The sequence below is a fragment of the Anomaloglossus baeobatrachus genome, chromosome 12 (genome assembly GCF_048569485.1).
Source record: "Anomaloglossus baeobatrachus isolate aAnoBae1 chromosome 12, aAnoBae1.hap1, whole genome shotgun sequence".
Classification (NCBI taxonomy): domain Eukaryota; kingdom Metazoa; phylum Chordata; class Amphibia; order Anura; family Aromobatidae; genus Anomaloglossus; species Anomaloglossus baeobatrachus.
The window spans coordinates 19,104,845-19,132,077 of record NC_134364.1 but is presented as its reverse complement, the minus strand read 5'-3'; the positions used below and the strand labels follow the sequence as shown (position 1 = coordinate 19,132,077).

General features: G+C 53.1%; 1 protein-coding gene across 2 annotated transcripts in view; it reads left to right on the top strand.

The window, feature by feature from the left end:
* The window catches only part of TECPR2 (tectonin beta-propeller repeat containing 2), a 39,706-nt gene that overhangs the window by 1,312 nt on the left and 11,161 nt on the right, over positions 1-27,233 (top strand). For both annotated transcript variants that reach the window (XM_075330215.1, XM_075330216.1), the window contains exons 2-9: positions 3,375-3,672; positions 4,456-4,584; positions 4,743-4,874; positions 4,951-5,108; positions 5,902-6,214; positions 11,653-11,782; positions 24,102-24,485; positions 25,797-26,581. In XM_075330215.1, the coding sequence (XP_075186330.1) occupies positions 3,454-3,672; positions 4,456-4,584; positions 4,743-4,874; positions 4,951-5,108; positions 5,902-6,214; positions 11,653-11,782; positions 24,102-24,485; positions 25,797-26,581 (2,250 nt within the window). In that variant the 5' untranslated portion in view covers positions 3,375-3,453. The remainder of the gene's footprint in view (positions 1-3,374; positions 3,673-4,455; positions 4,585-4,742; positions 4,875-4,950; positions 5,109-5,901; positions 6,215-11,652; positions 11,783-24,101; positions 24,486-25,796; positions 26,582-27,233) is intronic.

Below are 27,233 nucleotides of genomic sequence, written 5' to 3'. Positions count from 1 at the left end.
GGGGCAGCAGCGGGCGGGCAGGTGAGGGGGGCAGCAGCGGGCGGGCAGGTGAGGGGGGACAGCGGGCGAGCAGGTGAGGGGGGACAGCGGGCGAGCAGGTGAGGGGGGACAGCGGGCGAGCAGGTGAGGGGGGACAGCGGGCGAGCAGGTGAGGGGGGACAGCGGGCGAGCAGGTGAGGGGGGGGCAGCAGCGGGCGGGCAGGTGAGGGGGGCAGCAGCGGGCGGGCAGGTGAGGGGAACAGCGGGCAAGCAGGTGAGAGGGGCAGCGGGGGAGATGAGGCACAGGTGAGAGGGATCTGGGGGGCAGCGGGAGATCTGGGGAGCAGGTCTGCTGTGCAGGGATATGCGGCAGGATGCGCAGGTACAATGTGTGTGATGGGTGTCTGTGCTCTTAAAGGGGGTGTCCATATTGTGTGCCTGGGTTCTCCCTCTCACCAGCTCTTCGTTGTCCCCCAGTCCTGGTTCTTATGTGTTTACCAGGGTCCCCTGTGATTGTGGCAGCGATTGTCTTTGTCCACCATGTATACGTGATGTGACATTATTGTGTATTCAACTATCCCTGCTCCCCACCACAGAAAACTAATACAGACCCTCAAAAAGATTGCACCCCCTGCCAGGGACCAGGATACAGGGAATTGCCACCCCCCCGCCATTTATACAGGAATCAGATCCCCTGCCCACATTTAGTACAAGGACCCGGCCCCCCCCCATTTACACAGGGACCCTGATTCTCTTTTACACATGGACCGGGCTCCCTCCCCTCCTGTCACCTTATATAGAGCCCATATTCATACAGAGCCCAGACTGGCTGCCCCCCCACAATTTATACAGAGCTTGGACTGGCTGCACGGATTCTCCCCCCATTTTTTGTCCTTCCCGGGTGTTACTTTTTGATGGGGCTGTTTGTGCGACTTCTGGGCAGGGGTGAGGAGATGTGATTCTGGGGTGATCTCCCCTCTCAGTCCTGCGGTGCAGGCATGCCGGTTTTCATTAGTGTAATGGACTCTCAGTGATGGATTTATAGGCGATTCTGTCTGTAATGTAATGGAGGCACCGCAGGGCGCAGCACGGAGTGACTACAGGGGCCGGGGGTCACGAGGTTATGACATCTAGAAATCGGGCTCCGATCACTCATGTTCCCGCATTTCTTAATAATAGACTTAAATAGGGAAAATGAGGGTCACTGGTAGATGAGTAATACCGCACAGAGGTGCGCTGCACAGGGGAGGCTTATTATTACCGCACAGAGGTGCGCTGCACAGGGGAGGCTTATTATTACCGCACAGAGGTGCGCTGCACAGGGGAGGCTTATTATTACCGCACAAAGGTGCGCTGCACAGGGGAGGCTTATTATTACCGCACAAAGGCGCGCTGCACAGGGAAGGCTTATTATTCCGAGGCAGCCTGTACATGCCCTGGAATTCTACAGCTAGTCGTCTCCCCCATACTTTACATCGCAGCTCTGCTTGTTCTGATTCCTCAGCATTGCACACATTAGTGCTGTCCGGCACTGGCTCTTGTCCCCTCCTGTCCGTGTCGTGGCCCCGGCTCTGTAGGAGAAGAGCCGCTTTGTTGCAGGCAGCTGTATGACGCCTTCTGTCCATTGTCTTGGGGACAGGTTTGTGATTAAAGGACAATTTTGTGGTGTAATGAATGGTTTCCTGTACAATCCTTGATTGGGGGCTCCCCCCCCCCTTTGATTAGATTCTAGCACAGGCGTCCTTTGTGTTGTATTCGGTGCTTTGAAGTTGAATATTCGATCTGCGATTACTGGATTTTGTTTGTTTTACTAATAGACTGTTACTGCTGCCTGCGCCGCCTGCCGGCTACAGCTTCCTGCGTGCGCTGGTGGCAGCCGACCCCTGACAGTCCACTCATTGATTGATCCACCTGAGGATGGCAAGTGTATCTTGCTGAAACGTGTTGTGTTAATACAAGAGCTTTATGTTATTAATAATAAAGCCAAATTTCTTAAAAGATCAAAGATCTATTACTAGCGCTCACAAAGACCGGAATCTTTTTTCTATACACTCATTGATTGGGGAAGCCGAGCGCAGTGCAACATGTACGTATGATCTCTGGGGGTCCGTCCCCCGGGACCCCCAGCAATCCTGAGATTTTGGCTCTGCAGACCCTAAACATCCACTTATTATGCAACTGGCAGAGAAAGCCAAGTGTGGTGCAATATGCAACCCCTGGGACCCCCAGCAATCCTGAGATAGTGGCTCTGCAGCCCCTAGACATCCACTCATTATGCAACCGTCAGAAAAGCTGAGCGTGGTGCAACGTGTACTGGTGATCTCTGGGGGTCCAACCACTGGGACCCCCCAGAAATCCTGAGATTGTGGCTCTGCGGCCCCAAGACATCCACTCATTATGCAACTGGCAGAGAAAGCCGAGCGTGGTGCAATATGCAACCACTGGGACCCCCAGCAATCCTGAGATTGTGGCTCTGCGGCCCCTAGACATCCACTCATTATGCAACCGTCAGAAAAGCTGAGCGTGGTGCAACGTGTACTGGTGATCTCTGGGGGTCCAACCACCGGGACCCCCAGCAATCCTGAGATTGTGGCTCTGCGGCCTCTAGACATCCAGTCATTATGCAACCGGCAGAGAAAGCTGAGCGTGGTGCAACGTGCACTGGTGATCTTTGGGGGTCCAACCACTGGGACCCCCCAGAAATCCTGAGATTGTGGCTCTGCGGCCCCAAGACATCCACTTGTTATGCAACCGGCAGAGAAAGAGCGTGGTGCAATGTGCAATCACCGGGACCCCCAGCAATCCTGAGATTGTGGCTCTGCGGCCCCTAGACATCCACTCGTTATGCAACCGGCAGAGTAAGCCGAGCGTGGTGCAACGTGCACTGGTGATCTTTGGGGGTCCAACCACTGGGACCCCCAGCAATCCTGAGATTGTGGCTCTGCTGCCCTTAGACGTCCGCTCATATATTATGATACTGGCAGAGAAAGCAGAGCGCGGAGCGACGTGCACAGACCTTGTATAACAGCAGCCGGAGACCCCAATGTTGTCCGTAGGAATTCACAATCTGTATTTTGTAGAAATTTTCTGGTTCTGCTTGAAAAAAAATAAAAAATCCCCAGAACGGAAAATGAAGTGACTCTGAGGATCTACTGCCCCTGACACCCACCGAATGGAAATGTGCAAATATCAGTAAAAAAAAGGAATTGAAAGTGCAAAGTAAATCCCCCTGACATAACAGCCGTGGGGTGGGGTGTAAGGGGTGGTCCCGGCACTGATACCACCACGCGTCCTGCTACTGCCAGTCTCCGGGGAAGCTGAGATTAATTACATGGGGTTTTTTGTTTGTTTGTTCTTGCAGATTTCTGACTTGTGCCTTTCCTTCTTGTTTCCAGTTCCCTCCTGATGATGATGATGACGATGATGATGATGGACTGAGCCCCCTGCACTTCTCCCCATGTGAGACTGGACGCCATGGCCGCTCTGCCAGGAACTGTAACGTTTAAGGAGTTCTGCCCCCTGTACTCCATCCTCAATGCCATCCCGGCTAAAATCCAGAAGGGTTTCCGATCCCTCATCGTCTATCTCACAGCCATCGACGTCAATGGCGACTACATTGCAATCGGCAGCAGCATCCGGATGCTGTATCTGTACTGCAGGCACACCAACCAGATGAAGAAGTACAACTTAGAGGTAAGTTTCCTGTGGCTGCGACGGGCAAGGTGCAATCCATGAATGTCTATGGCCTAGAGGGGGCAGGAGATGTAAGTGGGGTCACATTGCCAACGAATACCCCCAAAAGCGACCAGGGCTAGCTCTGATTGCTGCCGCATGACCAGTAAAGTGGCGCTATAGTGACAGCAGCGTTTTTGCGGTACAATTCCAATCACGACACCGATCGTTTTCCCTCCACAGCCGGGAGCTGAAGCCCCCCCTCCCCCATGGCTACCATCTTATCCAGCTCCTGTGGAGTTCAGCCATGTTCTGGGCTTCAAAAGGGATCATGACTTCAGCGGAAAATATAAAGTTATGGCTCCTGGGAGAAAGGGAGCAAAAATGAAAATTGGCAGTTCCCTAAATGGGTTAAAGCCTCGTCGGTCTCACTGCATTATTAACAGCCAGCACTTAGCGCTCACCATTAGCTGCGATCATTAGAGCTGCTCAGTATGACACGCAGTTAATTTCCACCACCGAGAGCCGGCCTAGATCTCAGCGGACCTGGAATAGTCAGATCTAAGGTCCTGCGTGTTCACTGCTTCCCATAAATGGCATATACGTACCGGCTTCGTTCGCCTGCACAGAGGCCTCCAGAGCTGACGTTCCTACTGAATACGAGGACAGAATACTGCAGCTACCGTCAGCCATCTTTGAGGGGAGCGGTCACCTGGTCATTGATCGCATCGTTTTATATGGGTCTCACTTTAACCTTGCATTCAGCATTTGGGTCATATTCTTGCTTTATTTTTTTAATTCCAGGGGAAAACCGAATCTATATCTGTCACTAAGCTCCTGAGCTGCTTCGATGACCTGGTCGCAGTGGGCACCGTTTCCGGCAGGGTGGCCATTTTTCAGCTCGTGTCTCCTCTCCCTGGACGAAACAAACAGGTCAGTATGTGCAGCCGGGGTGAGGGGAGCAGGTAATGATCAGATGCATCAGGGCCGATCATTATCTGACCCCCAAGTTTACCCTATCGGACCCCTATAAAGAAAGGGGACATGGTAAATGCAAAATATGAGTCCATACTTGTGATCTCTTCTTGCAGTTGCGGAGGTTTGACGTCCTCGGCAGTCACAAGAGCAGTATCACGGCCCTGGCCTGGAGCCCCAATGGGATGAAATTATTCTCTGGTGACGAGAGAGGAAAAATTATCCAGTCCAATTTGGATTTTGATAAGGTGAGTGCGATGTGATCAGATTGATCTCCGGCCTGCGTGTTGCTGCGTCAGTCACTGACTGTTCCTCTTTGCTTAGGGTACGTGCGACTCCGTCCTCATCCTGGAGGAATTGTCCCCTATAGTCCAGCTGGATTACAGCCACAAAGTCCTGCTCATATCGACCACGCAGAGATGCCTGCTCTTCTACACCGAAGAAAAGTCCATCCAGCAGGTCGGAAACCAGCCGAGAAAATCGTAAGTCGTTGGAAAAAAATACGTCAAACTCGAGGCGTCTTATTCTCATATGCACTGCTCCTGTGCCCACGTGTTCACCGGGAATCTGGATTCATTGCATCATGGCAAGGGTTGTTGGGCGATGCTTGTAAGGACATGGAGGAGCGTCCACCACCGCAGCCGTGGCTGGACATGCTCTCTTTTTAATAGATGAGCTCAGGGTCACTGAAGCTGTCCAGGATGAGGAGCTTACGATGAGCTCCATCGATCCGGACAGTTTAATTATTCCTGCGCCCCTCTGATTCTACAGAGGCAAAGCTGCCCTATATCTCAGCCTCAGAGAGCGAAAAAGTCGGGTCAAGGGTGTGACGATGCATGGCGGTCTGAACTGTCAATCAAGCAGGAGCGGCACCATTCCATCATGCTGAAATCTGGGAACGGTGCGCTCCAGAACCAAGAATACGACGGGAAAGCACCTTTAGATGCCGAGGTCAATATTTTGATCAATTCCATCATTTATGGCTGTTTATTTTAGGTGATCACATAAGCACAATGGGGCGTCCTCCTAGGGAATACCAATGCTTTGCCCTATATGTATATGCATATTTCTGCCCGGATACCCCCATATACTGCCATACTCATCAGGGATTCATAAATCTATCCACTTGGCACTAAAAAGCCAAATCAGAAATACAGCTATGTCGGCGCCGGATTATCGGGATTGTTTACTGTATTAGCACATTGGAAATTGCGTCCAGACGCCGCCTTGACGTTTTCCGATCACATCTCCAGTAATGTCCTCTTGATATTTCAGCAATGGCAAATACGGAGCGTGCTTCATCCCCAGCCTCTGCAAGCAAAGTGACCTTACCATGTTCGCTGCCCGGCCCGGACTGCGCCTCTGGAAGGCGGACGCCCACGGATCTGTACAGTCAACTTTCATTTTGAAGGACGTGTTGTCTCGCGGACTGGAATCTTTCGAGCTGTATCCTCGCATGGACACAACGAACCAAGCAAGATACTCGCTGTCTGAGAAGCACCTGGGCCTGGTGACCTGTTTCTTACATGAGGGATGGGTCCTGAGCTGGGACGAGTACAGCATCTATCTCATAGACACAGTCAATCAGGTACGAGCACGAACACGGAGGAAGTAGTGAGCGTGGGGGGGGGGAGGAGAGTGTTTTTGCTTTTTCTTCATCGTTCCTATGGGAGACCAAGACATTGGGTGTTTAGCTTCTGCCTCCGGAGGACACACAAAGTACTACACTAAAAAGTGTAGCTCCTCCCTCCTAGCATATACACCCCCCGGATAACCAATTATAGCCAGTTCAATGCTTTGTGTTCAGGAGGCATACATCCACACATGCATTCTCATCTGTTTTTTTGATTTTTGAAAAGAGTTTGAAGAAAAGCGGGTCCAAGCCTGGACTCCCGGCATGTCCCTTCTCACCCCACTTTGTCGGCGGTGTTGTTAAGGTTGATTTCAGGGCTGGAGTCTTGCATGCCGCGCTCCTTCACCATCCCTCGGGCTCTGGCTTGAAGTGGGAGCCAGCACGGTTCTCACTGCCTTGCAGGAGACCGGTCTCCATCCGCAGCCCTTTCAGGACCCTGCCGGACGGAGCACTCATCCCTCAGGGACCTGGCCCTGCGTCACACAAGCTAAGTATCTGAGACGTTATTGTCGGGGGGGTCCCTTGTACTTTATGGTGGGGGAGAGTGGGCTGTGTATTTATTCTGACATTTCCGGCCGGTTCTCTGGTTTTCACCTGAGAACCGCGCCGAGGGTGCCTGCGCGCCGGCCGCATTGTTAAATTTAGGCCCCGGCTTCGCCTGAGGCCTAGTTTTGATTTCACTGCCCCTGCATGTCAGTCATGCAGAGGGACAGTGCGGCTCCGCCCACCGGCCGTTCGGCACAGGGGAGGGACACTCCTCTCTGAGGAAATGTTTCCCTCCCCTGTATATCTCCTTGGCCCTCCAGATCCCGCTCTTAGAGTAGGCCCCGCCCCCTCTCCTCGCTCCGGCGCCATTTTATCAGCGTTCTCACGCCGATCGGCGCTGGCTGCAGCATCTCCCTGGGGGTCCGGGCTGTGGGATCTGGAGGGCACACAAACGGTCTGGTAAGCCACAACCTCCGGTTGTGGACCTGCTTATACACTCTCTGGGGGTCATTCTGGTTCAGAGCCCCCCACTTCAGCAGCATGTCTCACACTAGGAGCAAGGCTGCAAGGCTGTACTCAATATGCACTGCATGTAAGCTCGTACTGCCTGAACCGAGCACTTATCCACAATGTGATGCCTGCTCTAACATGGTGGTGCCTCAGCCTGGAGTCTCCCCAGTGGTCCCTCCGGCTGCTCCGGCCCCGGTGGCTGAACCCCCGGCTTGGGTAGAATCCTTCTCTAAGTCAATCTCCCAGTCTTTTGCCGACTCCATGGGACAGCTGTCCCGGACTCTGCTGAGCATGCATCAGCCCCCTTCACAGGGTGCCTCTGCTGCTACGGCTCGCTCTGCAGAGCTCACAGAGGATTCTTCATCTGATCCCAGACCCCGTCCTCCTAAAAGGAGACGCAGGGCTCCCTCTCCTTCCTCGTCCCGCGGCTCTGATTCACGAGCTGACTCGCAGGACGAGGAGGATGCCTTTACTGGGGGCTCGGACGCTACCTCCATGTGCCCCATTGATCTGACCGAGGGTGATGCAGATGTTAGTGATTTGATTGCGTCTATTAATTTTGTACTGGACCTCAATCCGCCAGTATCAGAGGAGCAACCCTCTCTGGCAGAAAAGCACCAGTTTACCTTGCCTAAGAGAACAAGGAGTGTGTTCTTTAACCACTCCAGTTTTCAGGCCACTGTGACCAAGCCCAGGGCCTGTCCTGACAAACGCTTCCCAAAGCGTGGTTCTGATGACCGTTTTCCCTTTCCACCAGAGGTGGTCAAGGAGTGGGCTCATTCACCAAAGGTAGACCCTCCGGTGTCTAGGCTCTCAGCCCGGACCGTTGTATCAGTGGCTGATGGCACCTCTCCTAAGGATTCCACTGACCGCCAGGTTGACCTTCTGGCCAAATCTGTATATGAAGCGGCAGGGGCCTCGTTCTCCCCATCTTTTGCAGCAGTGTGGGCTCTCAAAGCCATCTCTGCTTCTCTAGAGGAGATGCATTCCCTCACCAGGGAATCTATGCCCGAAATGGTTGCCTTAACTTCCCAGGCTTCAGCCTTTTCATCCTACGCCATGTCTGCCATGCTGGAGGCTTCTCACCGCACTGCGGTGGCTTCGGCTAATTCCCTTGCTATCCGCAGGATCTTGTGGCTTCGAGAGTGGAAGGCAGACGCTTCTTCAAAGAAGTACCTTGCTGGGCTCCCTTTTGCTGGGTCCAGGCTGTTCGGTGAACAACTGGATGAAATTATTAAGGAGGCTACTGGCGGGAAGAGTACTTCCTTGCCACAGACTAAAACCAGGAAACCTGTCCAGGGCAGGAACCAGTCGAGGTTTCGTTCCTTTCGTTCCTCCAACTGGTCGTCCTCTAAGCCCTCGGCCTCGTCCACTAACTCAGCCAAGGACCAAAAACCCCACTGGCGCACGAAGCCGCGTCCTCAGAACACCAGCGTTGGCTACGTTTTGCAATCGGAGAGGAACATTTCCAATTCGTGGCTCTCCCCTTCGGGTTAGCCACGGCCCCTCGAGTATTCACCAAGGTCATGGCAGCAGTGGTTGCGGTTCTGCACCTCCAGGGGTTGGCAGTGATTCCTTACCTGGACGACCTTCTAGTCAAGGCTTCATCCAGTGCAGGCTGTCAGCGGAGTGTCTCGCTCACTCTCGCCACTCTTGTTCAATTCGGGTGGCTTGTCAATCTGCCCAAGTCCACTCTGACGCCGACCCAGAGTCTCACGTACCTAGGGATGCAGTTCGAGACTTTGCCGACATTTGTGAAGTTGCCCTTAGTCAAACAGCAGTCTCTCCGGCTAGCGGTGCGCTCTCTCCTGAGGCCCCGCCGTCATTCCATCAGGCACCTCATGCAGGTGCTGGGTCAAATGGTGGCGTCAATGGAAGCGGTTCCCTTTGCCCAGTTCCATCTGCGTCCTCTGCAGCTGGACATTCTCCGCTGTTGGGACAAGCGGACTTCTTCCTTGCACAGGTTGGTGGCTCTGTCGCCACAGACCAGGAGCTCTCTTCAGTGGTGGCTTCGGCCCCTCTCTCTGTCCCAGGGACGCTCCTTCCTGACTCCGTCCTGGGTGATCCTCACCACGGATGCCAGTCTATCCGGCTGGGGAGCAGTATATCTCCACCACAGAGCGCAGGGCACTTGGACTCAGTCCGAATCAGCCCTCTCGATCAATGTGCTGGAAATCAGAGCTGTGCTTCTGGCTCTCGTAGCCTTTCACCACCTGTTGGCGGGCAAGCACATTCGAGTCCAGTCAGACAACGCGACAGCGGTTGCCTACATCAATCACCAGTGCGGGACTCGCAGCCGCCTGGCAATGTTGGAGGTTCAACGCATCCTTCAGTGGACGGAGGACTCCAAGTCCACCATATCCACAGTCCACATCCCAGGCGTAGAAAACTGGGAGGCAGATTATCTCAGCCGTCAAACCGTGGACAGTGGCGAGTGATCCCTGCATCCGGCAGTGTTTCGATCAATCTGCCGCAAGTGGGGCACTCCGGAAGTGGATCTAATGGCATCCCGACACAACAACAAGGTCCCGGTTTACGTGGCTCGCTCCCACGATCCTCAGGCCTTGGCAGCGGACGCGCTGGTTCAGGATTGGTCCCAGTTTCGTCTGTCCTACGTGTTTCCCCCTCTAGCTCTCTTGCCCAGAGTCCTGCGCAAGATCAGAATGGAGGGCCATCGAGTCATCCTCATTGCTCCGGACTGGCCCAGGCGAGCTTGGTACCCAGATCTGCTCCTTCTGTCCGTAGAGGTGCCGTGGCATCTCCCGGACCGTCCAGACCTTCTCTCACAAGGTCCGTTTTTCCGCCAGAATTCTGCGGCTCTCAGATTGACGGCGTGGCTCTTGAGTCCTGGATCTTGACGGCTTCTGGTATTCCTCCTGAAGTCATCTCCACTATGACTCGGGCTCAGAAGTCTTCCTCGGCTAAAATTTATCACAGGACTTGGAGAGTTTTCCTGTCCTGGTGTCGCTCTTCCGGCCATCCTCCTTGGCCTTTCTCCTTGCCGACCATCCTGTCCTTTCTACAGTCCGGTCTGCAGCTAGGACTATCCCTCAATTCCCTCAAGGGACAGGTCTCGGCTCTGTCAATGCTGTTCCGGCTGGCTCAGGTGCGCACCTTCATGCAGGGCGCATCTCACATCATTCCGCCTTACCGGCGGCCTTTGGATCCCTGGGACCTTAATCTGGTCCTCACGGCCTTGCAGAAACCCCCCTTTGAGCCTCTTAGGGAGGTTTCTTTGTTTCGTCTTTCACAGAAAGTGGTCTTTCTAGTGGCCATAACTTCCCTCAGGAGAGTCTCTGATTTAGCTGCGCTCTCTTCGGAGTCACCTTTTTTGGTTTTTCATCAAGACAAGGTGGTTCTCCGTCCGACTCCGGATTTTCTCCCTAAGGTGGTTTCTCCTTTCCACCTTAACCAGGACATTTCATTGCCTTCCTTTTGTCCGGCTCCTGTTCATCGCTTTGAAAAAGCGTTGCATACTCTAGATCTGGTGCGGGCGCTCCGGATCTATGTGTCTCGCACCGCTGCTCTTAGGCAGTGCACCTCTCTTTTTGTGCTGACCACATGTCGGCGTAAGGGCCTCTCTGCTTCTAAACCGATCCTAGCTCGCCGGATTAGGTCGGCCATTTTGGATGCCTACCAGTGTTCTCAAGTGCCTCTCCCGCCGGGGATTAAAGCGCACTCGACCAGAGCTGTCGGTGCCTCTTGGGCTTTGAGGCACCAGGCTACGGCTCAGCAGGTCTGTCAGGCTGCCACTTGGACTAGCCTGCATACCTTTTCAAAGCACTACCAAGTGCATGCTCATGCTTCGGCAGATGCGAGCTTGGGCAGACGCATCCTTCAGGCGGCTGTCGCCCATTTGTGAAGTTAGGTTTTGCCTACTTCTCAGTTTCTGTTTATTCCCACCCATGGACTGCTTTGAGACATCCCATGGTCTGGGTCTCCCATAGGAACGATGAAGAAAAAGAGAATTTTGTTACTTACCGTAAATTCTTTTTCTTATAGTTCCGTAATGGGAGACCCAGCTCCCTCCCTGTTGCCTGTTGGCAGTTTCTTGTTCCGCGTGTTATCACCGGCTGTTGTTGTGGACAGAGGCTCCGGTTGTTCCGGTTCTTGCTCTATCTCTACTTGTGGGTGGATGTTCTCCTTCAGCTTTTGCACTAAACTGGCTATAATTGGTTATCCAGGGGGTGTATATACTCAGAGGGAGAAGCTACACTTTTTAGTGTAGTACTTTGTGTGTCCTCCGGAGGCAGAAGCTATACACCCAATGTCTGGGTCTCCCAATACGGAACTATAAGAAAAAGAATTTACGGTAAGTAAACAAAATTCTCTTTTTTACTTGCTCATCTCTAATCATATCTTAATAATTGTCACCCTCTTCCCTCCCCCATCCATAGGCTGTGATTGGAGGTCTTGAATGTGCCGGAGATATCGTATCCGTCTCCTGTATCAACAATGAAATATTTTTCCTGAAAGGTGACCGGGAAATCATCAGGATCTCTGACATGCCTGAAGGGGCCGTATCTGGTGAGCCTCGCGTTATTCGGGGGGCTGCATATTTAGGAATCGCATGATAAAGTTTAGCAATTTTGCTGCATCAGAGAATTTTTTGCAAATGACTTTTCTGAAATGCAAAAGTATCTATAATAAATAAAAAGCAAATACCGTATTTTTTTTGGTTTACAAGAGGCACCCCAAATTTAGAGGTTTGAAGAAGAAAAAAAAGCGGGGGCCCATTTTATAATCCTAATTCGGTGGAGTCTTATTAGGGGGGGGTGGAGTAGGAGATGCGGTGCGGCGGGTGTCCCAAATCCTCGCGGCGGGCGCTGTGCAGCAGGCCACATCCAGAAACTGTCGGCTTTGCGGGCTTCAAAGAAATGTTGCCCGGAGTCAGTGTGTGCGCAGATTGCGTTATCGGCTCAATGACAAGCTGAGATCTCATTTGCGCAAGCGCCATTTTACTTAAGTCTGCTGCTGGGAGGTCAATGGGCCGTAGGCGGTTCATGCGCAGATGAGATCTTGAGCCGAGAGCTCCATCTGTGCACGCACCGACTCCGGGCATCATTTTTTGAAGCCCGCATCGTCGACATTTCTTTGTCGCTCCTAATTGGGAGACCCAGACAATTGGGTGTATAGCTATGCCTCCGGAGGCCACACAAAGTATTACACTAAAAGTGTAAAGCCCCTCCCCTTCAGCCTATACACCCCCCGTACTGCTACGGGCTCATCAGTTTTTATGCTTTGTGCGAAGGAGGCACACATCCACGCACAGCTCCACAGATTAGTCAGCAGCAGCTGCTGACTATGTCGGATGGAAGAAAAGAGGGCCCATAACAGGGCCCCCAGCATGCTCCCTTCTCACCCCACTCTTGTCGGCGGTGTTGTTAAGGTTGAGGTATCCATTGCGGGTACGGAGGCTGGAGCCCACATGCTGCTTTCCTTCCCCATCCCTCAATTAGGGCTCTGGGTGAAGTGGGATCCCATCGGTCTCCAGGCACAGGAGACCGTGCTCCATCCACAGCTCCTGAGGACCCTGCTGGATAGGAGCCGAGTATCGTTCAGGGACATGGCCCTGCTACTTGGAGGTACTCTGTGTCCCCGTGGGGACCGCGCACAGCAACACTCCAGCATTGCTGGGTGTGCTAGTGCACCGGGGACAGCAGCGCTGACTGCATTTGTGCCACTATACACTTCAGCGTCGCTGAGTGTGTTTGTGTCTTTCTTCCCGCCCCCAGCCCTGCCAGTCAGGGGAAGGGCGGGACGCTGTACAGGTCGGCAGCACTGAGGCTGGAGCATGCTTTGCATACTCCACCCCCCTCACTCTGCACAGTGGGGCACCAGTTCCCGCACTTTTCTGGGTCACGCCCACGGCTCCCTCCTCTCCCCAGGATGCTGGCAGCCATTCCTCTCAGCTCTGCTAACGCTGGAGAGGAGAGACAAGCTCAAAGAGACCCAGGCAGGAATTCTGGTGCCCACACAAACTCTTTGCGCAGGCGGTAAGCAGCACCTGTGGTGCTGGCCCCACTAGTGCAGAAGTGTATTTATAGTTTATATGATTATAGTCTATACTTTACACTGTATGGTGCACTGTTGATTTGTGGCTATATACCCTCCTGTATTGCTCAGAGGAGACAACAGCATGTCGTCCACAAATAGCAAGGGTGCCATGGCACAGACTTACTATGCTGCCTGTGCAGCATGTACGGCTATACTGCCGGCAGGTTCCACTGACCCTCATTGTGTGCAATGCTCGGCCCCTGTGTCACTTTCTCAGCCGGAGCCTCTGCTAAGGGGGGCCCAGGGAGAACCACCTGTTGACACTGTCCAGGTGACAGGGACGGAGTTTGCAGTTTTTACTGAAAGACTTTCTGAGACTATGGCTAAGATATTAGAAGCCTTGCAGTCCAGGCCGGCATCTCAAGCCAGGGGCACTGTGTTATCATTGTCCCCTGGTTCCCCTCAGTGGGAACAGCAATGTCTTCCCGGGGTGTCCCATGGATCCCAGGGTGAGGTCTCTGACACGGACTGCAGCCCCAGACCGACTAAGCGAGCTCGCTATGAAATCCCCTCGACCTCATCACATTGTTCAGGGTCTCAGAAGATGAAGCGGAGGCAGCTGATCAGGATTCTGATCCTGAGGCCGCTCTCAACCTTGATACTCCTGATGGGGACGCCATAGTGAATGATCTTATCGCGTCCATACATCAAATGTTGGATTTTTCTCCCTCGGCTCCTCCAGTGGAGGAGTCAGCTTCTCAGCAGGAAAAATTCCGTTTCAGGTTTCCCAAGCGTACAAGGAGTATGTTTCTGGACCACTCTGACTTCAGAGAGGCAGTCCAGAAACACCGAGCTTGTCCAGATAAGCGTTTTTCCAAGCGCCTTAAGGATACACGTTACCCTTTCCCCCCTGACGTGGTCAAGGGCTGGACTCAGTGTCCCAAGGTGGATCCTCCAATCTCCAGACTGGCGGCTAGATCCATAGTTGCAGTGGAAGATGGAGCTTCACTCAAGGATGCCACTGACAGACAGATGGAGCTCTGGTTGAAATCCATCTATGAAGCTATCGGCGCGTCTTTTGCTCCAGCATTCGCAGCCGTATGGGCACTCCAAGCTATCTCAGCTGGTCAGGCGCAAATTGACGCACTCACACGTACGTCTGCGCCGCAGGTGGCGTCCATAACCTCTCAAACGTCGGCATTTGCGTCCTACGCTATTAATGCTGTCCTGGACTCTGCGACCCGTACGGCGGTTGCAGCCGTCAATTCGGTGGCAATACGCAGGGCCTTGTGGCTGCGGGAATGGAAGGCAGATTCGGCTTCCAAAAAGTGCTTAACTGGATTGCCATTTTCTGGCGACCGTTTGTTTGGTGAGAGATTGGATGAAATCATCAAACAATCCAAGGGAAAGGAAACATCCTTACCCCAGGCCAAACCAAAAACACCCCAACAGAGGAGGGAACAGTCGAGGTTTCGGTCCTTTCGGGGTACGGGCAGGTCCCAATTCTCCTCGTCCAAAAGGCCTCAGAAGGATCAGAGGAACTCCGACGCATGGCGGTCTAAATCACGCCCTAAAAAAAGACCGCCGGAGGTGCCGCTACCAAGGCGGCTTCCTCATGACTTACGGTCTCCTCACACCGCATCCTCGGTCGGTGGCAGGCTCTCCCGCTTTTGCGACACCTGGCTGCCACAAGTAAAAGACCGTTGGGTGAGAGACATTTTGTCTCACGGTTACAGGATAGAGTTCAGCTCTCGTCCTCCGACTCGATTCTTCAGAACATCTCCGCCTCCCGAGCGAGCCGAGGCTCTTCTGCAGGCGGTGGGCATTCTGAAGGCAGAAGGAGTGGTGGTCCCGGTTCCTCTTCAGCAACAGGGTCACGGTTTCTACTCCAACCTGTTTGTGGTTCCAAAGAAGGACGGGTCCTTCCGTCCTGTTTTGGACCTAAAACTGCTCAACAAACACGTAAGGACCAGGCGGTTCCGGATGGAATCCCTCCGCTCCGTCATCGCCTCAATGTCCCAAGGAGATTTCCTAGCATCGATCGATATCAAGGATGCTTATCTCCACGTACCAATTGCTCCATAGCATCAGCGCTTCTTGCGCTTCGCCATAGGAGACGAACACCTTCAGTTCGCGGCACTGCCGTTCGGCCTGGCGACAGCCCCAAGGGTTTTCACCAAGGTCATGGCTACAGTAGTTGCGGTTTTCCACTCTCAGGGTCACTCAGTGATACCTTACTTAGACGATCTGCTGGTCAAGGCACCCTCTCAAGAGGCATGCCAACACAGCCTCAACGTTACTCTGGAGATTCTCCAGAGTTTCGGGTGGATCATCAATTTTCCAAAGTCAAATCTGACATCGGTCCAATCACTGACATATCTTGGCATGGAGTTTCATACTCTTCCAGCGATAGTGAAGCTTCCGCTGGACAAACAGCGTTCACTACACACAGGGGTACAATCTCTCCTTCAAGGTCGGTCACACCCCTTGACGCACCTCATGCACTTCCTGGGGAAGATGGTGGCAGCAATGGAAGCAGTTCCTTTCGCGCAGTTTCACCTGCGTCCTCTTCAATGGGACATCCTACGCAAGTGGGACAGGAGGCCGACGTCCCTAGACAGGAACGTCTCCCTCTCTCAAGCAACCAAAGCTTCCCTTCGGTGGTGGCTTCTTCCCACCTCATTATCGAAAGGAAAATCCTTCCTACCCCCATCCTGGGCGGTGGTCACGACGGACGCGAGCCTGTCAGGGTGGGGAGCAGTTTTTCTCCACCACAGGGCTCAGGGTACGTGGACTCAGCAAGAGTCCTCACTTCAGATCAATGTTCTGGAGATCAGGGCAGTGTATCTTGCCCTAAAAGCGTTCCAGCAGTGGCTGGAAGGCAAGCAGATCCGAATTCAGTCGGACAACTCCACAGCGGTGGCTTACATCAACCACCAAGGTGGGACACGCAGTCGGCAAGCCTTCCAGGAAGTCCGGAGGATTCTGCTGTGGGTGGAAGCCACAGCATCCACCATATCCGCAGTTCACATCCCGGGCGTAGAAAACTGGGAAGCAGACTTTCTCAGTCGCCAGGGCATGGACGCAGGGGAATGGTCCCTTCACCCGGACGTGTTTCAGGAGATCTGTTGCCGCTGGGGGATGCCGGACGTCGACCTAATGGCGTCACGGCACAACAACAAGGTCCCAACATTCATGGCTCGATCTCAAGATCACAGAGCTTTGGCGGCAGACGCCTTAGTTCAGGATTGGTCGCAGTTTCAGCTCCCTTATGTGTTTCCTCCTCTGGCACTGTTGCCCAGAGTGTTACGCAAGATCAGGGCCGACTGCCGCCGCGTCATCCTCGTCGCTCCAGACTGGCCGAGGAGGTCGTGGTACCCGGATCTGTGGCATCTCACGGTCGGCCAACCGTGGGCACTGCCAGACCGACCAGATTTGCTATCTCAAGGGCCGTTTTTCCATCTGAATTCTGCGGCCCTCAACCTGACTGTGTGGCCATTGAGTCCTGGATCCTAGCGTCTTCAGGATTATCTCAAGAGGTCATTGCCACTATGAGACAGGCTAGGAAACCAACGTCCGCCAAGATTTCCTCCCTAAGGTGGTATCCCCTTTTCATCTCAATCAGGACATCTCCTTACCCTCGTTTTGTCCTCATCCAGTTCACCAATGTGAAAAGGATTTGCACTTGTTAGATCTGGTGAGAGCACTCAGACTCTACATTTCTCGTACGGCGCCCCTGCGCCGCTCCGATGCACTCTTTGTCCTTGTCGCTGGCCAGCGTAAAGGGACACAAGCTTCCAAATCAACCCTGGCTCGGTGGATCAAGGAACCAATTCTCGAAGCTTACCGTTCCTCGGGGCTTCCGGTTCCCTCAGGACTGAAGGCCCATTCTACCAGGGCCGTGGGAGCGTCCTGGGCCTTGCGACACCAGGCTACGGCTCAGCAGGTGTGTCAGGCAGCTACCTGGTCGAGCCTGCACACTTTCACGAAACACTATCAGGTGCATACCTATGCTTCGGCAGATGCCAGCCTAGGTAGGCGAGTCCTTCAGGCGGCAGTTGCCCACCTGTAGGACGGAGCCGTTACGGCTCTATTATGAGGTATTATTTACCCACCCAGGGACTGCTTTTGGACGTCCCAATTGTCTGGGTCTCCCAATTAGGAGCGACAAAGAAGGGAATTTTGTTTACTTACCGTAAATTCCTTTTCTTCGGCGCTCCATTGGGAGACCCAGACGATTGGGTGTATAGCACTGCCTCCGGAGGCCACACAAAGCAATTACACTAAAAAGTGTAAGGCCCCTCCCCTTCTGGCTATACACCCCCAGTGGGATCACTGGCTCACCAGTTTTCTGCTTTGTGCGAAGGAGGTCAGACATCCATGCATAAGCTCCACTGTTCAGTCAGCAGTAGCTGCTGACTATATCGGATGGAAGAAAAGAGGGCCCATACTAGGGCCCCCAGCATGCTCCCTTCTCACCCCACTTGCGGTTTGTAAGGTTGAGGTACCTATTGCTGGTACGGAGGCTGGAGCCCACATGCTGTTTTCCTTCCCCATCCCCCTGAGGGGCTCTGAGGAAGTGGGATCTTTCCGGCCACCAAGCCCTGAGGCCGGGCTCCATCCACAGACCCATAGAACCTGCTGGATGTGGAGCGGGAGTGCCGTTCAGGGACAAGGCCCTGCAACTTTCAGGTACTCTGTGTCCCCGTATGGCAGGCCACGCACACTCCAGGCTTGCTGGGTGTGCTAGTGCGCCGGGGACTGTAGCGCTGTGCGCTGGGCTTATAGTCCCTGCAGATTACTGGGGGACTTTACGTGTGGGGACCGCCGCGCCGACCGCCCCTGGAGCGGCGGCGCAGCTGCGACTTGTAGTGCGCCGGGGACGCGCCGACCGCGCTTTTACGGCGGCGGCGCTTCTAACTTTAGTCCCCGGCTTTTGCGGCCTAGCGCCGCTTCGTTCCCGCCCCCACCCTGTCACTCAGGGACAGGGAGAGACGCTGTTCTATAGCAGCGCCGAGGGCTGGAGCCTTATTTGCATTCTCCAGCCCCCTTTACTAGACACAGTGGGCGCCGGGTTCCCGCTCTTGTCTCGGGCACGCCCTCGGCCCGCCCCTCTCCTCTGGACGCTGGCAGCCATTCCGGCACGCAGAGCGGGAAAACGGAGACACTGAGCTACCAGCACAGGATTCCGGCGCCACACACCCGCTTTTGTGCGGGCGGTAAGCGGCAACTAAAGTGCTGACCCACTAATGCCGAAGTGTCCTGTTGTACTTTTGTACGGTCGCTATTCAGGATGCAGACTTAGAAACAGCAGCAAAAGATCAGGGGTGCTAAAGCACAGACTCTATATGCTGCTTGTCTTGCATGTGCTGCAGTGTCATGTGTCCTTTATGCTTGTATGCTTTACATTGCACTGTAAGGGCTATTCTTGGCTGTCTACCCGCCTAGATGGCTAGACAGCGGCAGCAAACAGCAATGGTGCTAAGGCACAAGCTTTCAATGCTGCTTGGATTGCATGTACTGCAGAGTTTATTTTCATGCTTGTACATTCACTGCATGTCGCTATTCTTGGCTAATGCTCCTTGATGACTAGACAACAGCAGCAGAAAAGCAAGGGTGCTAAGGCACAAGCTTTCAATGCTGCTTGGATTGCATGTGCTGCAGTGGTTATTTTCATGCTTGTATGCTATACATTCACTGTATGTCGCTTTTCCTGGCTAATGCTCCTGAATAACTAGACAACGGCAGCAGAAAAGCAAAGGTGCCAAGGCACAGGCTTTCTATGCTCCTTGTACTGCATGTGCTGAAGTGTTTATTGTACTTCATGCTTGTATGCTATACATTGCACTGTACGGTCGCTATTCTTGGCTAATGCTCCTAGATGGCTAGACAGCAACAGCGAAAAAAAAAAAAAAAGCATGGGTGCCAAGGCACAGGCTTTCTATGGTGCTTGTACTGCATGCGACTGTTCCAGGACCCCCAGTGTGTGCAATTACTCAACGGGGTCTCTGCTACAGGTGGCCAAAAGAACCACCTGTGATCCCTGTCCAGGGACAGGGACGGAGTTGCAGTTTCCGCTGATATATTGTCTGTGACTATGACTAACATCTTACAGACTTTGCAGTCCAGACAGACCTTGGGCAATGTTGATTCAATGCCCCTGGCCACCCTGATTTCGAAACCAATCATGGCTCCAGGAGGGTCCCATGCATCCCAGGGTGCAGGCTCTGACACGGACGACAGTCCCAGACGGCCTAAGCGAGCTCCCTAAGAACGGCCCTCGACTTCATCACAGTACTCTCTGTATGATGAGGCAGACGTAGCTGTTCAGGACTCTGATCCTGAGACCGCTCTCAATCCGGATACACCGGATGGTGACGCTATAGTGAATAATCTTATAGCGTCCATCAATGGAAGGTTGGGTATTTCTCCCTCAACTCCTCCAGTGGAGGGGTCAGCTTCACAGCAGAAGAAATCCCTATTTCGGTATCTCAAGCGTATATTGAGTACTTTTCTGGTCACTCTGACTCCAGAGAAGCAGTCCAGGAACACCACGCTTATCCCGATAAGCGTTTCTCCAACCGTATTGAAGATACGCGTTGTCTCTTCCCCCCTGACGTGCTCAAGCGCTCCAAGGGTGGATCCACCAATCTCCAGGCTTGCGGCTAGATCTATAGTTGCAGTGGAAGATGGGACTTCACTTAAAGATGCCATTGACAGACAGATAGCCCTATCGGCGGGTCGGTTGCCCCGGCATTCGCAGCCATAGAGGCACTCCAAGCTATTTCAGCTAGTATTGCGCAGAGGGACGCGGTCACATGTACATCTTGGCCGCAGTAGCGTCCTTCACCTCGCAATGTCGGCATTGCGACTCAAGCTGTTTATGCTGTCCTGGACTCTACGAGCCGTACGTCAGTGGCGTCCGCCAACTCCGTGTTGTTACGCTCCTAGTGTTAAGGGGTTGGAGCAGATGCTGCTTCCACAAAAGTGCTTAACCAGATTGCCTTTATCTGGTGACAGACTGTTTCGTGAGCGGTTGGATTAAATCATTCAACTGTCCAAGGGTACGGATTCTTCCTTACCCCAGCTATCAAACAAGACCCATCAGGAGAAGGGACAGTCGAGGTTTCAGTCCTTCCCAGGCTCGGGCACGTCCCAATTGCCCTCGTCCAACAGGACTCAAAAGGCTCAGAGGGGCGCAGGTTCCTGGCGGGCTCAATCACGCCCGGAGAAGGCAGCCGGAGGAACCGCTACCAAGGCGGTTTCCTCATGACTTTCAGCCCTCTCTCTCCGCGTCCGCGGTCGGTGGCAGACTCCCCCGCTTTAGCGACATTTAACTGCCACAGGTCAATGGCCGGTGGGTGAGAGACAGTTTGTCGCAAAAACTTCCTCACCGGCCGAGCCGAGGCTCTTCTGCAGGCAGTAGGAGTCGTAATCCCGGTTCCTCCTCAGGAACAAGAGACTCTTTTTACTCCGTTCTGGTCGGGGTGACAAAATAGGACGACTCCTTCCGTTCCGTTCTGGACCTTAAACTGCTCAACAAGCACGTGAAAACCAGGCGGTTCCGGATGGAATCCCTCCGCTCCGTCATTGCCTCAATGTCTCAAGGAGATTTCCTAGCATCAATAGACATCAGGATGCTTATCTCCACGTGCCGATTGCTCCAGAGCACCGGCGTTTGCTACGATTCGTTATTGAAGACGAGCATCTTCGGTTCGTAGCCCTACCCTTCGGTCTGGCGACAGCCCCACGGGTTTTCACCAAGTTCATGGCAGCAGTGGGACCACTCCCGCACTCTCAGTGTCACCCTGTGATCCCTTACTTAGACCATCTACTTGTCAAGGCACTCTTTTAAGAGGCATGCCAACACAGCCTGAACATGGCGCTGGAGACTTCCCAGAGTTTCGGGTGGGTCCTCAACTTTTCAAAGTTAAACCCAATCGCTGGCATATCTTAGCTTGGGGTTTCACACTCTCTCAGCGATGGTGAAGCTTCCACTGGACAAACAGCGGTCACTACAGACGGGGGTGCAGTCTCTCCTTCAAGGAGACACCTCATCCAGAGGCAGTCCCTTTCACGCAGTTTCATCTGCGTCCACTTCAATAGAACATTCTTCGCTAATGGGAGGGGAAGTCGATGTCCCTACACAGGAACGTCCCCCTTTCTCAGACGATCAAGGACTCTCTTCAGAGGAGTCCACTCTTCAGATCAATTGTCTGGAGCTCTGGGCAGTGCATATGGCCCTGCAAGACTTCCTGCAGTGGCTGGAAGGCAAACAGATCCGAATTCAGTCGGACAATCCACAGCGGTGGCATACATCAGCCACCAAGGCGGACTACGCAGTCGGCGAGCCTCCCAGGAAGTCCGCCGGATTCTGCTAGGGGTGGAAGACAGAGCATACACCATATCCGCAGTTCACATCCCGGGCGTAGAAAACTGGGAAGCAGACTTCCTCAGTCACCAGGGCGTGGACGCAGGAGAATGGTCTCTGCACCCGGACGGGTTTCACGAATCGGCACAACAGCAAGGTCCCGGTTTTCATGACGATCAAAGAGCTCTGGCGACAGGCATCTCACGGTCGGTCAACCGTGGGCACTACCAGACCGGCCAGACTTACTGTCCCAAGGGCCGTTTTTCCATCTGAATTCTACGGCCCTGAACCTACTGTGTGGCCATTGCGTTCTAGATCCTAGTGTCCTCAGGATTATCCCACGGGGTCGTTGCCACCATGAGACAGGCTATGAAGCCCACGTCTGCTAAGATCTACCACGGAAGTGGAAGATTTTCTTTTACTGGTGCTCTGTACAAGGAGTGTCCCCCTGGCCATTGGCATTGCCTACTTTTCTTTCCTTCCTGCAATCTGGGTTGGAAAAGGGCTTGTCGCTCGGCTCCCTTAAAGGGCAAGTCTCGGCGCTATTGGTGTTTTTTTCAGAAGCGTCTAGCACGACGTCCGCAGGTACGCACGTTCCTGCAGGGGGTTTGGTCATATCGTTCCCCCGTACGAGCGACCGTTAGATCCATGGGATCTGAACAGGGTACTAGTTGCTCTCCAGAAGCCGCCTTTCGAGTCTCTGACGGATGTTTCACTCTCTCGACTATCACGGAAAGTGGCCTTTCTGGTAGCGATCACGTCTCTTCGGAGAGTGTCTGAGCTAGCGGCGCTGTCATCCAAGGCTCCCTTCCTGGTGGTCCACCAGGACAAGGTAGTGCTGCGCCCCATTCAGGAGTTTCTCCCTAAGGTAGTATCATCGTTTCATATTAATCAGGATATCTCCTTACCTTCTTTTTGTCCTCATCCGGTTCACCGGTATGAAAAGGATTTACATTTGTTAGATCTGGTGAGAGCACTCAGAATCTACATTTCCCGCACGGCGCCCCTGCGCCGCTCTGATGCACTCTTTGTCCTTGTCGCTGGCCAGCGCAAGGGGTCGCAGGCTTACAAAGCCACCCTGGCTCGATGGATCAAAGAACCAATTCTTGAAGCCTACCGTTCTGCTGGGCTTCCGGTTCCATCAGGGCTGAAGGCCCATTCTACCAGAGCCGTGGGTGCGTCCTGGGCATTACGACACCAGGCTACGGCTCAACAGGTGTGCCAGGCAGCTACCTGGTCGAGTCTGCACACTTTCACCAAACATTATCAGGTGCATACCTATGCTTCGGCGGACGCCAGCCTAGGTAGAAGAGTCCTGCAGGCGGCAGTTGCCTCCCCGTAGGGGAGGGCTGTCTTTGCAGCTCTAACATGAGGTATTTCTTTACCCACCCAGGGACAGCTTTTGGACGTCCCAATCGTCTGGGTCTCCCAATGGAGCGCCGAAGAAGAAGGGAATTTTGTTACTTACCGTAAATTCCTTTTCTTCTAGCTCCTATTGGGAGACCCAGCACCCGCCCTGTTGTCCTTCGGGATTTTTGGTGGTTTTTCGGGTACACATGTTGTTCATGTTGAATGGTTTTTCAGTTCTCCGACGTTACTTCGGAGTGAATTTGTTTAAATCAGTTATTGGCTTTCCTCCTTCTTGCTTTTGCACTAAAACTGGTGAGCCAGTGATCCCACTGGGGGTGTATAGCCAGAAGGGGAGGGGCCTTACACTTTTTAGTGTAATTGCTTTGTGTGGCCTCCGGAGGCAGTGCTATACACCCAATCGTCTGGGTCTCCCAATAGGAGCTAGAAAAAAAGGAATTTACGGTAAGTAACAAAATTCCCTTCTTCTTCTAGCTCCAATTGGGAGACCCAGCACCCGCCCCTGTTTTTGTGTACACATGTTGTTCATGTTAAATGGTTTCAGTTCTCCGATATTCCTTCGGATTGAATTTACTTTAAACCAGTTTATAATTTTTTCCTCCTTCTGGCTTTTGCACCAAAACTGATGAGCCCGTAGCAGTACGGGGGGTGTATAGGCTGAAGGGGAGGGGCTTTACACTTTTAGTGTAATACTTTGTGTGGCCTCCGGAGGCATAGCTATACACCCAATTGTCTGGGTCTCCCAATTGGAGCTAGAAGAAAAGGAATTTACGGTAAGTAAACAAAATTCCCTTCTTTCAGGATGAAACCGCCATCAGGGAGCACAGCGCACGAGCAGCATAGCCACCCGCACCCCACTGCATTGCCCCTGCCCCTCCCCACCACCCCCTGGTAAGCTAGATTCGGATTATAATCCGCACCCCTTATTTTCCTCCCAAATTTGTGGGAGGAAAAGTGCGTGTTATAATCCGAAAAAATATGGTACATATATATTTACCGCCCGGAAACTTTAGCAGTGGACAACCCCCTTTAAGGTCTGTAAACATTGTGGGGCAAGCACTTCATTTTTGCATTTTTTTTTTTTATTTTTTTTTTTATTTTTTGTTACAGCCGTACTACACAGCCCTTTCCGGGTTCCTGCAAAGCACGCCTCACTAGAGAAGTTACAAAATGGACTATTAGCCAATAGTAAAGAAAATCCGGAGCCACCTGTCCAGACGCTGAGAACGGAGCGGATCCAGCTGTGCCCCCTGGAGCTGGAAGAAGGGGATCAAGGCGAGGCGCTGGAGCCGAGGGTCAGGAGTAGCTCTCTCCCTGCGGAGTTTCCAGCCCGCACAGTGTACAGTCTGAATGACGGCGATCAGGACTCGTCTGACAACGCCGGCCGGGAGCGCGCCTCCTCGCAGAGGTTTGGGGTCATCAGCAATGAGGCCTTTGAGCAGAAACTGGAGGTGAAACCCATAAAGGTGAAGAAGAAGAAAAAGAAGCGGCAAGGTAATCGCATGTCTGCGTACGGTACGGACTGTCCTGTCTGCACGACAAAGTGGCTTTAATAAGGGGAATGGGAGAACCGTTTGTTGGCCTCCGCTTATCTCACACTTTTGTGTTTTTTGCACCCATTAAAGAGGGGAAGTAAATAGTAATGTGCCTGTATGTGACACGTCAAGTGCGGTTGTACAGCGTGGGACCAGGTGCTCCTTACATGATGTTTAACCGCTTAAATGCTGCAGTCAATCTCTGACAATTGCATTTAAGGGGTATTTTGCACGCTGCGACATCGCTACTGCAATATCCTCGGGGTCAAATCGAAAGTGACGCACATCCGGCGCTGGTAACGACGTTGCAACGTGTAAAGCCTAGATGCGCCGATAAACGATCGCAAAAGCGTCGTAAATCGTTGATCTGTGCAGCGTCGGTCATTTTCATAATGTCGCACCAATAGGAGATACGATGTTGTTCGTCGTTCCTGCGGCAGCACACATCGCTGTGTGTGACACCGCAGGAGCGGGAAACATCTCCTTACCTGCGTCCCCCGGCTATGCGGAAGGAAGGAGGTGGGCGGGATGTTTACGTCCCGCTCATCTCCGCCCCTCCGCTTCTATTGGCCGCCTGTCGTGTGACGTCGCTGTGACGCTGCACGACCTGCCCCCTTAGGAAGGAGACGGGTCGCCAGCCAGAGCGACGTCGCAGGGCAGGTGAGTGCGTGTGAAGCTGCCGTAGCGATAATGTTCACTACGGCAGCAATCACGAGATATCGCATGTGTGACGGGGTCGGGGACTATCGCGCTCGGCATCGCTAGCATCGGCTAGCGATGTCGCAACGTGCAAAGTGCCCCTGAGTGAGGTTATTGTGTTATGTGACCAGCAACCATGGAATCACAAGGTGCTGACCATATCAGCCGGGGGTCTGCTGACGACTCCGGTCCCACCATCATAGTCAGTCTACACTCTGCATTACTCTAGCGTTCCACTATAGGTCATAAAGGGCTAAACAATAAAGTAATAGCAAAGAAACAATTTTTTTTTTATTTCTCCCCTTTTTCCAGTTCAAAAATTAAGACATAAAAGTCCAATCTATGAAAATAGAAAGGTCTAATAAAAAATAGATACCAGACTTAACGGCTTTCAGTCACCGCCACCGCTGCACCTCTCCGCCCGAAAAATACAATAAAATGGCACTAAAACAGTCTTCATCCCAAAATGGTATCAAAGAAAATTCTTCATATGGGTACATCGACGGAAAAATAAAGTCACAAGGCTTAATAAAGTTTTCAGTTTTTTTTCTTCTTACATTTTGTTTTGCAGAAAGCGGTTCCCGGAGCCGGGTGGGTTCTCTGGAGAGCACGCCGAGCGTGGACAGCCCCCTCTCGCTATCCTCTTACTTTTCCTCCGCCGCGGCGGCTCTGACCAGCATGGAGCATTTAAGCTCGCAGGAGAGCATGCTCAGCGCGAAGTGTCACAACGGCGAGGAGGACACGTCGGGCGTCTTCAGCTCCATCCGCACTTCTGAATCTCCAGCTCTGGATGCGGAGAGCGAGAACAATTCATACTATGGGGAAGAAGAGAACAATGGAAGCACTAAGCATAGTGACAGCGGCACATCTGGAGCCGCATCCATGGTCTCTGGGTCCGATACTAGTGCAATGGCTGAAAATGCCTGTGATGAGGGGCAACGTGCCGACTCCACCGAGCAAGATGCCATCATACTAATCCAGGACAGTGACTGCTCTGGAGGACTGAGTGCGGCGTTAGCGCTCCGATCTGATATAAGCAGTGACTGTGGGCCCCAATCCAAGGATGAGCAGCAGAAAGACTCGTCCGATGGGCGGTGCCGCATGCCCTCAAGTTCTATTGGGGACAGGTTTGGTCTTAATGCATACTGTTTACCTAAGGACACTATAGAAGCCATCGCAAACTACAGACCAGAGCGCCGCGAGCTCGAGCATTCGTTGGCGTCCAGCGATGACGAGGACATCTACGGCCACAGGATCCCGCACTCCTCCTCGGATGTCAGCGTGGCAGAAATGGCCGTATCCCAAGATCTATCCCGGTCCATGCAAGAAGAAAGCACTTTACTGAAATCGGAACAGGTATTTATTGACGGTCACCTCCTCCATTTCCCTCCCAATGGTTGCATGTAGCTGTAATAGGACATTCGTAGACTTCTACGGGGTCCTATTAGACCGCCCTGTACATTTGTATGGAGGTGTGATGTGTATGGGGGCGCACTGAAGCACAGCTTCCTTACTGGCAATAGATCAGGTTTGGGTGCAAAAGAAAAAAAAACGCCAAAAACGCTGTGTGTGACCGCAGCCTTAGAATCGTTTCCGCTGTATTATCCTCACAGTATATAATAATTTTTTTCATTTATATAGCGCTATTCCAAAGCGCTTTACATACATTGGCAACACTGTCCCCATTGGGGCTCACAATCTAGAGTCCCTGTCTGAATGTCTTTGGAGTGTGGGAGGAAACCGGAGAACCCGGGGGAAACCCACGCAAACACGGGGAGAACATACAAACTCCTTGCAGATGGTGTCCTTAGTGGGATTTGAACCCAGGACCCCAGCGCTGCAAGACTGCAGTGCTAACCACTGAGCCACCACAAGACTGCAGTGCTAACCACTGAGCCACCACAAGACTGCAGTGCTAACCACTGAGCCACCACAAGACTCCAGTGCTAACCACTGAGCCACCACAAGACTGCATTGCTAACCACTGAGCCACTGATTTCTTTGCCCC